Raw genomic sequence first — 13,386 nt, 5'->3', positions numbered from 1 at the left:
CAAAACTTGTACAACTTTTTATAATTTTAATGGTTAGAAAACAGAAAATTTTGTGGCTCAATCTTCTAAGATCCTTTAAGTTATCGGTGGGGCTGTGTGAGAGCTTTTTGAGCTTAATTTTTTTTGTCTAATGAGTCGTAGTTTTTATTGTGATCTTTTTTTATACATACTGTATATATCTACGTGCTGGTTTGTGTTGTAAGGAGTTAACATCTGGGTGGGGTTCAATAGCAACAAGTGTTTAATCAGCTTTTTTATGCTTGCTGGATTTCACTACCTTTTCTGTGACTACTAGTTCTCAAGTGCGAGCGTAGAGCTTAATCCGTGCAACGTATCACTTGTGGACACTTTCTACACACCTTGGGGAATGGTGAGCTGATGAATCTTTTAATTTTGTTTAAATTAATAATTTTGGGGTGCATGCAATGTTTTGATTGCCCTTTACTGCATTTATTGGGAGTTACTGCTGCGACTGAAAAATGGCAATTCTGGTGTTTTGATTTTTTTCTGCTGTACAGTGATTACCTTATAGATTAAATAACTTTAGAATTTCATAAGCTGGGCTTTGGCAGATGTAGTAATACCAAATATGTTTTTATTATTTCTTTTTTTGTTTTAGGAAAAGGGAGATGATTCAAGCTTTTGTTTCACTGATTTCATATATAAATATATATATATATATATATATATATATATATATATATATGTGTGTGTGTATATATATATATATAATATTACGCTTTAGTTTTTTTTTCTCGTTCTTTTAGGTGACATGAAACTGTAGTCACTTGTACTATATACAGCAATACTGCAGTATTTCAGTATATAGTGACATTCATGAAGATCCAAAACTTACTGAGCTTCATAGGAGTAGAAATATGATTGCGACAGGGGTCTACAGTATGAAAAAGGCAAACAAACAAGGGGCGCTTCCTAGTGCATTACCATCTGGATGGACTGAAATAACTGCTTGTTTTTGTTCAGTACTAACCTTGTATGATTGAATAGGCACAACTACTCTATAAACGCACACATCTGGGAACTACACCACCCATGAGATGTAAAGCTGCTGCCAGTAGCGTACCGCCAATGGCGGCAGTCCACGCCACTGCTATGGGGCCCATGAGCCTGGGTGAGGCCCGTGAGCCGAGGTAACGAGGAGGATAGGTGAGTATTGTGCTTACGGGAGGGAGGGGAGGTTGCGGCAGCGGCGGAGGAGCGGGTTGCGGCGGCAGAGGAGCTGGACACACACAGTACTGCTGCTGCAGCTACCGCGTGTACCCGCTGCTAAAGGGAAATGAAAATTCCCTCTTCTCCACTGCCAAGGGCGTGTAGAAGAATGAATATTCGTTCTTTTTAGTGGCGGGCATGGAGGAGCGCTGAGCCGCAGCTCCTGCTGACAGTGCCCGCTACTAAAGAGAATACATATTCATTCTTCTCCACGCCAATAGACCCCGCATGGAGAGGAGTGAATATGCCGGCAGCTCACATCAGAGTCTGAGAGCGTGTGCTGCTCAGATGCTGACATGAGCTGCTGGCAGACAGGATGCAGTGCTGGAGCAGAGGTGAGGAAGGACAGGTGAGTATAAATGTTTATTTGTTTTATGTGTGCAGTGATTGGGCCACACATACCAGGATTTGGGATGAGGGGGCCACCCATACCAGGATTTGGGGATGAGGGGGGTCACACATACCAGGATTGGGGGATGAGGAGGCCATGCATACCAGGATTGGGGGATGAGGGGTCCACACATACCAGGATTGGATGATGAGGGGGACACACATACCAGGATTGGAGGATGAGGGGGTCACACATACCTGGATTGGGGGATGAGAAGGCCATGCATACCAGGATGGCGAAATGAGGGGGGCATACATACCAGGATTGGGGGATGAGGGGTGCCATTCATACCAGGATTGGGGAATGAGAGGTGCCATGCATAACAGGATTGGTGGATGAGGAGGCCATGCATACCAGGATTGGGGGATGAGGGGTGCCATGCATACCAGGAATGGGGATGAGGGGTGCTATGCATACCAGGATTGGGAGAAGAGGGGGCCATGCATACCAGGATTGGGGGATGAGGGATGCCATACATACCAGGATTGGGGATGTGGGGTGCCATACATACCAGGATTGGGTGATGAGGGGTGCCAAACATACCAGGCTTGGGGGATGAGGAGGCCATACATACCAGGATTGGGGATGAGGTGTGCCATGCGTACCAGCATTGGAGATGGGGGGTGCCATGCATACCAAGATTGGGGGATGAGGGGGCCACACATACCAGGATTGGGGGATGAGGAGGCCATACGTACCAGGATTGGGGAATGAGGGGTGGCATAGATACCAGGATTAGTGATGAGGGAGCCGTACGTACCAGGATGGGGAAATTTACCAGTAGCTGCTGCATTTCCCACACTAGGCTTATACTCGAGTCAATACGTTTTCCCATTTTTTTGTGGTAAAATTAGGGGCCTCGGCTTATACTCGGGTCGGCTTATTTTAAATATACGGTGTTTTAAAATCAGTGAATACGTGGTGCCCATAATACTGCAGGACTGTGGGGTGCATTATACAATATGGGGAATGCATTTTACCCTATGGAGTGTGTAATATACTGTATGGAGGACTATGGGGAGTGCATTATATTCTTTGGAGGACCATGGGAAGTTCATTATACTATATGGAGGATTATAGGAGGCGCATTATACTATATGGAGGATTATGGGGGCGCATTATACTAAATGGAGGATTATGGGGGCGCATTATACTATATGGAAGATTATGGGGGGGGCGTATTATACTATATGGAAGGCTATGTGGGGCCATTATAATATTTTGAAGGCTCTGTGGGGGCCATCATACTGTATGAAAGCAATTATACGGTGTGAAGGTTTGTGTGGGGTCCATCATACTGTTTGGAGGGCTGTGTGGGGCAATTATATTGTTTGGAGGACTAATGCGGGCCATTATACTGTATGTAGGCCCATTATACTGTATGGAGGGCTGTGTGGGAGTCACAGTTGAGGGATCATACTGTGTTGGGGGGCACTTTTATTGGCATCATACTTTATGGGGGCAATGAAAGAGGAATCTAGGACTTCAGCAGGAGGAAAATTACTATGTAAAGGCTGGAAAGTTGTGAGATCTGCTCCTCTGTGACAGACAAATATTTATTTGTTCTCGTGAGCGCTATTGTAGCATACCTGGCGGCGTTCTTGCATGGTGTTCCATCTCTCATCATGCAAGATCGCAAACTTCATCTCCCGCCCAGCTTACTGGTCTGGCTTCTTTCCTTGTGCTCTGCTCTGCTCCACTTTTGCTGCATAGGGCGACGCCCGCTGAACTTCCTGTTTCTTGTACCTGCTGCAGACACGCCCCTGTTGCACCTTCAGCCTATTGCTGTCCATCTTTGGGTATTTATACCACCTTCTTCCTCAAGATGGCGCCTGAGCATTGTTTCTTGTCAGTTGGCTTTTTGTCTCTGACATGCCAGGTCCTATCCTGTTTTCCTGCCTGTTTTCCAGTTCTGTGTCTGATCTGTGGTCTGTTCTTGTGAACACGCTTCTTGCCTGTTCTTTCGCCTTCTAGGGGCCGTATTCCTAGATCTGCCTGTCTGTGCCTTGCGGTATCTGTTCCCATCTGAACAGAGTCCTGTTTGTGTCCCTGCCTTGCGGTAACTGTTCCCGTCTGAACAGAGTCCTGTTTGTGTTCCTGCCTTGCGGTATCTGTTCCCGTCTGAACAGAGTCCTGTTTGTGTTCCTGCCTTGCTGTCTCTGTTCCCGTTCCTCTGTTCCCTGTTGTCTGTGCCTCGTTTCTACTTTAACCTTGTCTCCCTTTTCCCTCTATGTCTGTTTTCTGCGTCTTTCTGCAGAGTCTGAACCCGCTCCTAAATTCCTTCTCGTCGTCTCTGTACCTCTGTTGTGAATTTAGTGTACGCTCGCTACTTCTTTGTAAGTACTGTGCGTGCTTCTGGTTCTGCCTTTCCTTCTCCGTCTGTTCTTTGTGTACAGAGTCCTATCCCCTTGCCTTGTTTACCGCTCTGCGGTGTCCGCTCTGCTCCTGCTTAGCTTGCCGCTCTTGCGGTTTCTGCTCTGCTCCTGCCTTGTTTACCGCTCTGCGGTGTCCGCTCTGCTCCTGCTTAGCTTGCCGCTCTTGCGGTTTCTGCTCTGCTCCTGCCTTGTTTACCGCTCTGCGGTGTCCGCTCTGCTCCTGCTTAGCTTGCCGCTCTCGCGGTTTCTGCTCTGCTCCTGCCTTGTTTACCGCTCTGCGGTGTCCGCTCTGCTCCTGCTTAGCTTGCCGCTCTTGCGGTTTCTACTCTGCTCCTGCCTTGTTTACCGCTCTGCGGTGTCCGCTCTGCTCCTGCTTAGCTTGCCGCTCTTGCGGTTTCTGCTCTGCTCCTGCCTTGTTTACCGCTCTGCGGTGTCCGCTCTGCTCCTGCTTAGCTTGCCGCTCTTGCGGTTTCTACTCTGCTCCTGCCTTGTTTACCGCTCTGCGGTGTCCGCTCTGCTCCTGCTTAGCTTGCCGCTCTTGCGGTTTTCACTCTGCTCTTGCCTTGCTTGCCGCTCCTGCGGTTTCTGCTCTGCTCTTATCTTGCTTACTGCTTCTGCGGTTTCCGCCCTGCCCTGCTTCTGCCCGCTGCTCCGGCAGTCCTGTCCTGCCCTGCTTGAGCTCGCTGCTCCTGCAGCCCCGTCCTGCTCTGTTCTTGCCCACCGCTTCGGGCGTTCCCTCTCTGCTGTGGTTATCTACCGCATCTGCGGTTCTGTGACGCAGTCTGTACTGGGTCTTAACCTCTCTGTGCTCCAGCCCGTCCTTTCGGCCAGTACCTCCCTGCCTGCATACTCGCCTGTATCCACCCATCTGCATACCTGCCGTGTTTGCTTAAATCCACCAGTCTGTGCCAGCCTAACCTGCCTGTTCCAGTAATCCCAGTGTGGGTCAACCCCCGTGTCCGGAGTTTGACCTGGAGTAGCACCTGGTCCCTCTGCCCGGTTTCTCCCTGGTGCACTGGCGTCGCATGCCGTCGTGCCACCTTGGTCGGATCGGCCAGATACTTAGTCACGCCCCTCCAGGCACTCTCCGGTCCATGGTCCAGTGGAACCACAACACCCGCACACGCCAGTCAGTCCGGGCGTGTGCATAACAGCTATCAGCACATCGTAATTGCATTGTGGTTGCTAATGTAAAATTCTGATGAACATACACTCATGTGTCATCCATGAGGGGGTTGGATGCTTAGCATTTTAAATGCACATTCTATAAATCTTGTATAAGGTGCTGGTCATATAGATACATGTAGTGTGCCATGCTGTCTAACAGCTGAACATTAGTGATGAGCGAGCATGCTCGCTACTGCTCGGTGCTCGCCCGAGCATCTCACCGAGTATTTCCGGGGTTACTCGGCTGGAGCTCGGGTCCCCTCCCTGCATGTTTGGCGCTCTTCAGAGCGCCAATTAACATGCAGGGATTGTCTGCCACACACTGTAATGCCGCAGCCATGTTGGTTGTGGCATTACAGTGATTGGCTGGCCGCACAGCGTCATCAAGTCTATATCAGACTAGCTCAGACAGTGTAGTGAGAGCTGCTGCTGAGCTAGGGAGAGATTTGCTTGTTTCTAGTTAGTATAGGTATTCCAGACTATATTAGAGATACATATCCAACTCAACTAACAGTCCTTCTGAGGACTAATCCAGCTGCAGAGATATCAGTGCTAGGCAGGTAGGCAGGGTATATAGCAGACTGCAGTGCACATAGCAAGAGGGTTCATTCCAGTTCTGTCTGCTGGTGCTTTTACAGATATTTGTAGAAATAGGTATCAGGGGCCAGGAATATTTTTTTTATCTTAATCCTGATTGTTTGCTTAAAAATCAATCCAGAGAACACCGTTTATCTGCGTCATTTGTTTGTTGGCACTGCAGAATACAGCCAGGTCCTTTCCATATTACAGCGCTAAAAATCCAGCTATTTAAAACTGTGGTTTGTCTGTCACACGGATCATGTATAATTGCGCTGTAAATATTGCCATTTCTGGCCTCCATTTAAATTTTGGTGCAGTGTGTCAGTGAACTGATTGACACAAGGTCTTCGCTGTTAAAAATAGTTACCTACAGGCCAGCTATTTAAAACTGTGGTTTGTCCGACACACGGATCACATATAAGTTTGCTCCAAATTCAGCCATTTGTAGTGAGCGTGGAAGATATTGTCATCCATTTAAAATGGGCAAGGCACGTGGCAAGGGACGGGGAATAGGACATGATGGTGATGGTGATGGTGTATGCAGAGGCTGAGGCCGTAGGCAAGCTGAAATTGTGCCACAACAATCACCCACATCTTCTCGCTCGACCTTCCTGTCCCAATTAATAGGGGACCGCAGAACACCACTATTGAACACAAAGCAGTGTAAAAAGGTTATTGGTTGGATAGCAGATAATGCTTCCAGTCACCACCACCACCATGTCTTCCACATGGTCAAGTCTCAAGTGAGTCTGGACCGCATATTCCTCACCCTGATCCTCCTTCCTTCCACCATTCCGAGTGTCCAGAGACAACTGATCCCACACTTGGACACTCCAAAGAGCTGTTCACTTTTCCATTTATAGATTCGGGTCTCTTGCCTGGTCCACTTGAAGCGGGGCAAGAGTAGATTGCATGTAGCGATACTCAAATATTTGAGCAGCCACGGTCATAGGTGACGGTGGGAAAGTGTCACAAGAGATGGACGATGATGAGACACAATTGCCAGAAAGTCAGGAGGAGGACCAGTGTGCGGAAATGGAAGACAAGGTGGTGTATGATATAGTAAGTGACCCAACCTGGCAGGAGGACATGCAGAGCGAGGACAGCAGCACACAGGGGGGATGAAGAAAGAGCACCCCAACAGGCAGGAAGAAGCAGTGTGGTGGCCAAAGACAGAAGGCGGGGAACCGTTACCCGTAACACCAACACGACTGTTAGGTCTTCCCGATTCTGGTTGTTTTTTAAAGGCTCTGCCGATAACCCCAAAAAGGCCATTTGCACCACCTGCCAGGCCAGCATCAGCAGGGGTAGCAAAATTACCAGCCTGACCACCACCAGCATGACCAGGCACATGGCAGCAAAGCACCCGACTTTGTGGGCCGAACCCCAGGGTCCAGGAACAGTGTCTGCGGGTGACACCGCTGCTTCTTCCACTGTTGTGCGTGCAAGACAATCCCCTGTCATTAGTGCATGCGAAGATGCCTCCTGCCCTGCACCTTTCGTTGCACACGCTCAACTAGCACCATCAGCAAGCACGTCCTTGTTCCAGCACAGCGTTCAGTTGTCCATACTCCAGTCCTTGGACCGCAAGCGCAAATATGCAGCCAACGCCCCACAGGCCACACTACTAAATTCCCATATTTCACGACTGCTTGCGCTTGAAATGTTGCCTTTTAGGCTCATGGAGATGGAAGCTTTCCGCAACCTGATGGTGGCGGCCATCCCTCGGTACTCGGTCCCCAGCCACCACTATTTCTCCCGGTGTGCCGTCCCGCATTACATAAGCACGTGTCCCACAACATTAGCCCTGCCCTCAACAATGCAGATACAGGGAAAGTCCACCTAACCACGGACACGTGGACAAGTGTTTGTGGGCAGGGATGGTACATCTCGCTGACGGCACACTGGGTTAACATAGTGGAAGCCAGGACCCAGTCGGACCTTGGGACGGAACACCTCCTCCCGACGCCGATGATTGCAGGCCCTAGGTCAATCAGGGTTGCCCCCACGGTATACAGCTCCTGCACCTCATCTTCCTCAGCCTCCTCCTCCTCTTCAGCCTCCATCTCCGAAATGACCACATCAGTCACAAGCTGGAAGCACTGCAGCACTGCCTCGGCCAAGCGGCAACAGGCAGTGCTGAAGCTAATATGCTTAGGTGACAAACCGCACAATGCTGAAGAGTTGTGGACAGCTCAGAAAGAGCAGGCAGATCTGTGGCTGACACCGCTGAACCTACAGCCAGGCATGGTCGTGTGTGACAATGGCTGGAACCTGGTGGCGGCTCTGAGGAAAGGCGAGCTCACACATGTATCATGCCTGGCCCATGTGCTTAACCTCGTGGTTCAGCGGTTTCTCAAAACCTACCTGGAGCTGCTGGATTTGCTTGTCAAAGTACACCGCCTGTGTGCCCATTTTAGAAAGACAGCTACAGCTTCCGCCGCCCTTGCCGTGATTCAGCAGCATTTGCATCTTCCGGCTCACAGGCTGGTGTGTGATGTCCCCACGCATTGGAACTCTAAACTGCAGATGTTAGGAAGGATTTGTGATCAGAAGAGGGCAGTTGTTGACTACCAGCATCAACAAGGCAGTCGGTGTTCAATTCAGACTCCACACATAAGACCTCAGGAGTGGACATGGATGTCAGACATCTGTACCATCCTCCAAAACTTTGAGGACTCCACCAACATGGTGAGCGGCGATGACGCCATAATTAGCGTCACCATCCCGCTTCTTTGTCTGAAATGCTCTTTGCTCACAAAGAGGATGCATTGCAGGCGGAGCATGATGAGATGGAGCAAGGAACCATACAGGGTGATTACACACATCCCAGCCTCATCTCATCCCAACATGGATTGGGTGACAATGAGGAAGAGGAGGAGGAAGAACAGGAGCTAGTTTCATGCGCTATAGACGGTACTACCTACTCAACTGTCATACCCTCTGTTCAGCGTGGATGGCCTGAGGACAGGGAGTAGGAGGAGGAGAGCATGGTCAGACGTCCTGTTGGTGAGGACACGGAAGTCTTGCCTGTTATCAGTCTGGCACGCATGGCTGAGTTTGTTACGCTGCCTTTCCCATGACCCTCGCGTTCTCAAAATTTTGGGTGACAGTCATTACTGGTTGGTGACACTTCTAGACCCATGCTTCAAGGAGAACTTTATATCTCTAATTCCTGAGGCAGACAGGTCTACAAAAATGTGGCAGTACCAGAAGGCCTTTGTTGCGGAACTGTTAAAAAAATTCCCATCTGAAAGCGCTGGCGGCAGAGGTCACAGTTCGTTGGACAACCAAGGAGTACAGCCGAGAGAGACACAACTCCAATCAAGGAGAAGCAGGGGAACACTGTCAAAGTTCTGGGAGAGTTTTCTCAGCCCCTCCCATCGCACAGGCCCTGAGGCGCGGGGTACTCTCACAAGGAGTACAAAGTTTGTGAAGATGCTGAGGGAGTACCTTGCTGACCGTACCAACATCCTCCATGATTCCTCTGTGCCTTATAATTATTGGGTATCCAAGCTGGACACGTGGAATGAACTGGCTCTCTACGCCTTGGAGGTCCTGGCCTGCACTGCCTCTAGCATTTTGTCAGAGCGGGTTTTTAGTGCCACTTGTGGAATTATAACTGATAAGCGCCTCCGCCTGTCAACTGAAAATGCTGACAGGCTGACTCTCATAAAAATGAACAAGGGCTGGATTTTGCCAGACTTCTCAACACCACTGAATGATAGCAGCGTAACATAAACTCAAATCCAGTGTCTTTTTTTTGGTAGGTGTATTCCCATGCACCTTTTCACACCCACACATGGGTAAATGTAGCGCCCCGAGGGCTCGGTCACTACAGAGGTATTGCACCTCTGCCAGAGGTGTGATATTCCACTCCCGGGTAAGGATGGAGTATGGACCAGGGCTCAGATAGCTGCATGCAGCTCACACACCCCATTTCCGGGGGACAGCTCAACGGTGCTCCCATTTAAATATTAATGCAGGCACTACAGACCATGTCCCTGGCTGGAGTGGGGAGGGGGGAGGAAAACCCGGTGATGTAGGAGCAGGAGGGGACGGTTCCTGAGCGTAGATAGGAGCTCATTGGTTGCTGGTCACCTGGGCTCATATTCTAGAGGGAAGTATAAAAGGTGGGCACCATCTTAGATCGAGGTGCAGTGCAGTTCAGTCAGTGAGAGGAGAAGACAGGGAGGGGAGGCTCTGTAGGAGCTCTGCTCAGAGGCAGGCCTAGAGAAAAGTCCGGGGCCTGAGAGGAGAAGGAACAGAGGAGAAGAGAAGGAACAGGAAAGGGAAAGAAGTGGCCAAGAAACAGAAGGGCTCAGGAACAAGAAGGTGGAAGGGACCCTAAGGACCAACGTGCATCGGGTGACGGGTCAGGCAAGAAGAGGGTACCGGATCCCAATTTGGTGGAAGCTAATAATCTTCAGCCAAGAACCGGAGGTCGCGACCATCACTTGGTGCGACCCCTTGCTAAACCTTGCTAGGAAGGCATACCATATTGGGTAGCGGGAAACGGGGCCCACGTTTGCTCGCATAGACCCGCGGGAGCTGGACAAAAGCTTGGGTCACTGGCGGGGCATGAGCCGAAGGAAGGATAGGAAGGAGCTCTGAACCATACTCCTGAAGTGCCTGGGGGTTGACAGAGTCCCTCACCTGGTGGACACCGCACGGCTTGGGTGGTCACTGCTTGCGCTGAAGTGACCCGGAGCATATGAACGGTGAGTAAAAGACATTGGACTGCAGTACGTTGTCTGTGTACTCCTTGCTCCTCCAGCACTAACGGCACTGGGACTCTCTGCACCATCACCCCCACCATCCTCTACACTGCCCTGGGGCTGCACTCTTCCCGTGGGGAGTAACACTACCTCAGCTGCAAACACCATCAGCCTCAGTGGTCTGCCTTGCAGCGGCGGTTTATAATAGCTGCAATCCACGGGTGGCGTAGTCGGACATTACCTACAGCACATAGCAGACTACCACTGGAAACTGGTGCCATGTTTTACCAGAGAAGGCCTGAGGCAGCTGGACAGAAGCGTGGTCACTGGTGGGGCACGAGAGGCCAGAGAAAGGATAGAAGGGGGTCCTGTGCCATACTCCTGAATTGCCTGGGGGTTGACCGAGCCCCTCACCTGGTGGACGCAGCACGGCTCAGGCAGTCCTTGCCGACCGAAGTGACTTGGATAACAACTGTGAGTAAAAGGCCTGAACTGCACCATTGGACTCTGTGTGATTTATGCTGCGCCTGCACCATCACCCCCAGCATCCACCTACATTGCCCTGAGGCTACACTCTTCCCGTGGGACGTTATCCTATCCCTGTGCTGCACATCAACATCAGCCTCAGCGGTCTGCCTTGCAGTGGCGGTCATCCCTGACCGCAATCCACGGGTGGCGTAGTCAGACATTCATAACTCTACAAATAGACTGCCACAGCATTTGGTGTGACCACCCTGAGCCACGGGATCGGGTTACCACTACTACCCCCACCATCGCACTGAAGCCCGGTTCCGGGTGCCCCACGGCCCAGGGGGTGAGTCACAACACCCACATAATTTTTTGAAAGGGTGTTTATGATGCCCGTATGTTCATGTATACCCCCGAGGGGTAAATGTTTGTCAGCCCATATACTTAGTGTATGGGCATTACAAGTATAGGAGACCCGCTCCTTTCTAATTGGAACATTTTTTTATGAGGCCCCCTCCACGTCTTTTCCAAGGTGCATTGGAGTGCCTCCAAATTTGTGGCCACCCTTGCATTCACTGCATAGGCAAACACAATGGGAGACCCACTTCCTAATAATGGGAACACTGTCTTCAGTAGGCCCTCAGACCTCCATGTCTTTTCCAAGGGGCATTGAAGTGCCTCCAAATTTTTGGCAACCCTTGCATTCACTGCATAGGCAAACATAATGGGAGACCCACTTCCTAATAATGGGAACATTGTATTCAGTAGGCCCTCTGACCTCCACGTGTCTTCCAAGGGGCATTGGAGTGCCTCTAAATTTTTGGCAACCCTTGCATTCACTGTATAGGCAAACAGTATGGGAGACCCACTTCCTAATAATGGGAACATTGTTTTCAGGAGGCCCTCCTCTAAGTCTCTTCAAAGGGGTATTGGGGTGCATCCAAATTTTGGGCAGACCTGCCACTCACTGCATTAGCAATAACAGTATAGGAGACCCAATCTTTAGTAATGGGAACAACAAAGCATAGCCAGCTGATGGCTCTCTAAGAATAGTGAGGGCCAACTGCTGGCCCTTTAATAATAGTAAAAAATAGGCTTTGTGACTTTCAGAGTCCCTCCTTCATAAATTAAACAGGATGTGTCTGATGATGTCTCACACACCACATGGCCAGATAAGGTTGTAAAATGTTAAAATGACATTTCCCAGTGAATGCATTTGTCACGCATCAAAAACCAAACGTGTGAAGATAGCCCAAGGTGTGGAGGAGTATTTTTGTTTTTGGTTATTTATTTTGCCTTATATACAAGTCATTATACTGGAAAGGATGTTCCTTAACATATTTCCCAGTAAAATCCATTTTGGTTTCGTTTTTGTATGTTTTATTGTGAGTCCGTAAAAGTGGCACAATACTCTGACCACGTTGCTGACAGCAGTGACCTGGGAGTCAGAAATGCTTCCAGGGGTTTTCGCCATGCTGTTCCCATGTCATTTGAGCACTGTTCCCTTTGATTTGGGCAATTTTTAGGCCTTCTGCAGACCGCTGGGGGGAGCCACCTGAAAAATGCTCGAGTGTCCCATAGACTTACATTGGGCTCGTTGCTCGGGTCTAGCACCCGAGCTTCCCAATTTGCTCGACCCGAGCATCGAGCACCCGAGCATTTTAGTGCTCGCCCATCACTACTGAACATACTATTAGATTGAGCAGAATGTTCAGCTTGTATGTAATTTCACACTACAAGTGCCAAAAGCCTATCTACTCTCATCATTCCAGAGCTTGGCTGAGCAAAATAAGATAATATTGACTTAGTGTCACACATGTGTCAGTAGTGGCATATACAGTGCTGTAATAACTGGCTAGAACAACTGCTGACATGTGTGACACTAAGTCAATATTATCTTATTTTGCATAAATATATATCAGCTCTGTATTGGTATTATTATATTGTGCATTGCTCATGGTAATGGACTGTCATCTAATGGTGCGGGGTAGTGATATAGGGTATAGTGTTTGTAACTGCCCATATCTGTTATATCCATTTTTACTGTGACCTGTATTTTTGAGAGTCACTGGTGTGAAAGAGGTGGTCACTCAATTATTTGATACACCTTTGGTGGCCATGATAAAGGTGCAATTCTCTGCTGGTACATTCACTTTTAATTTTTTTTATATTGTTCCCTTTGCTACATATGTGACTAATCAATTCAATAAAGATCTTTTCTTATTATTTTCGGCTGATCACTCCGTTTTTCTGTAGGATATATATTTAGTGTTGAAGCGTCCTCACTTTCCCATTTAATTGGATGTCCAAGTATACTAGTAGCTTGGAGTTACATTGATTTGCTCTTGGAACCAGTGGTACGGCCATTTCTCCAAAGTGACCCAAGAGCCGTTTTTCAACACATTGTCAGGCTGTATATTTCTTGTGCTACTGTGAGAGGCCTGAGTGGCCTAACCGT

General features: G+C 49.2%; 1 protein-coding gene across 2 annotated transcripts in view; it reads left to right on the top strand.

Moving 5' to 3' along the window:
* Window positions 1–205: 205 nt before the first annotated feature.
* Window positions 206–13,386, top strand: part of LOC141174467 (inactive hydroxysteroid dehydrogenase-like protein 1) — a 177,650-nt gene continuing 164,469 nt past the window's right edge. Inside the window, exon 1 of one of the 2 annotated variants that reach the window (XM_073659402.1) lies at window positions 206–370. Coding sequence is in view for 1 of the 2 variants with exons in the window: in XM_073659400.1 (XP_073515501.1) it covers window positions 368–370 (3 nt within the window). In the remaining variant the exon portion in view is untranslated. The remainder of the gene's footprint in view (window positions 371–13,386) is intronic. The other variant, XM_073659400.1, reaches the window with a different exon arrangement.

This window comes from Phyllobates terribilis, unplaced genomic scaffold, assembly GCF_046119375.1.
Source record: "Phyllobates terribilis strain yellow unplaced genomic scaffold, ASM4611937v1 Scaffold_13__5_contigs__length_258822181, whole genome shotgun sequence".
NCBI classification, from domain to species: Eukaryota; Metazoa; Chordata; class Amphibia; order Anura; family Dendrobatidae; genus Phyllobates; species Phyllobates terribilis.
The sequence above is the reverse complement of the archived record's forward strand: the minus strand, read 5'-3'. Positions and strand labels throughout refer to the sequence as shown.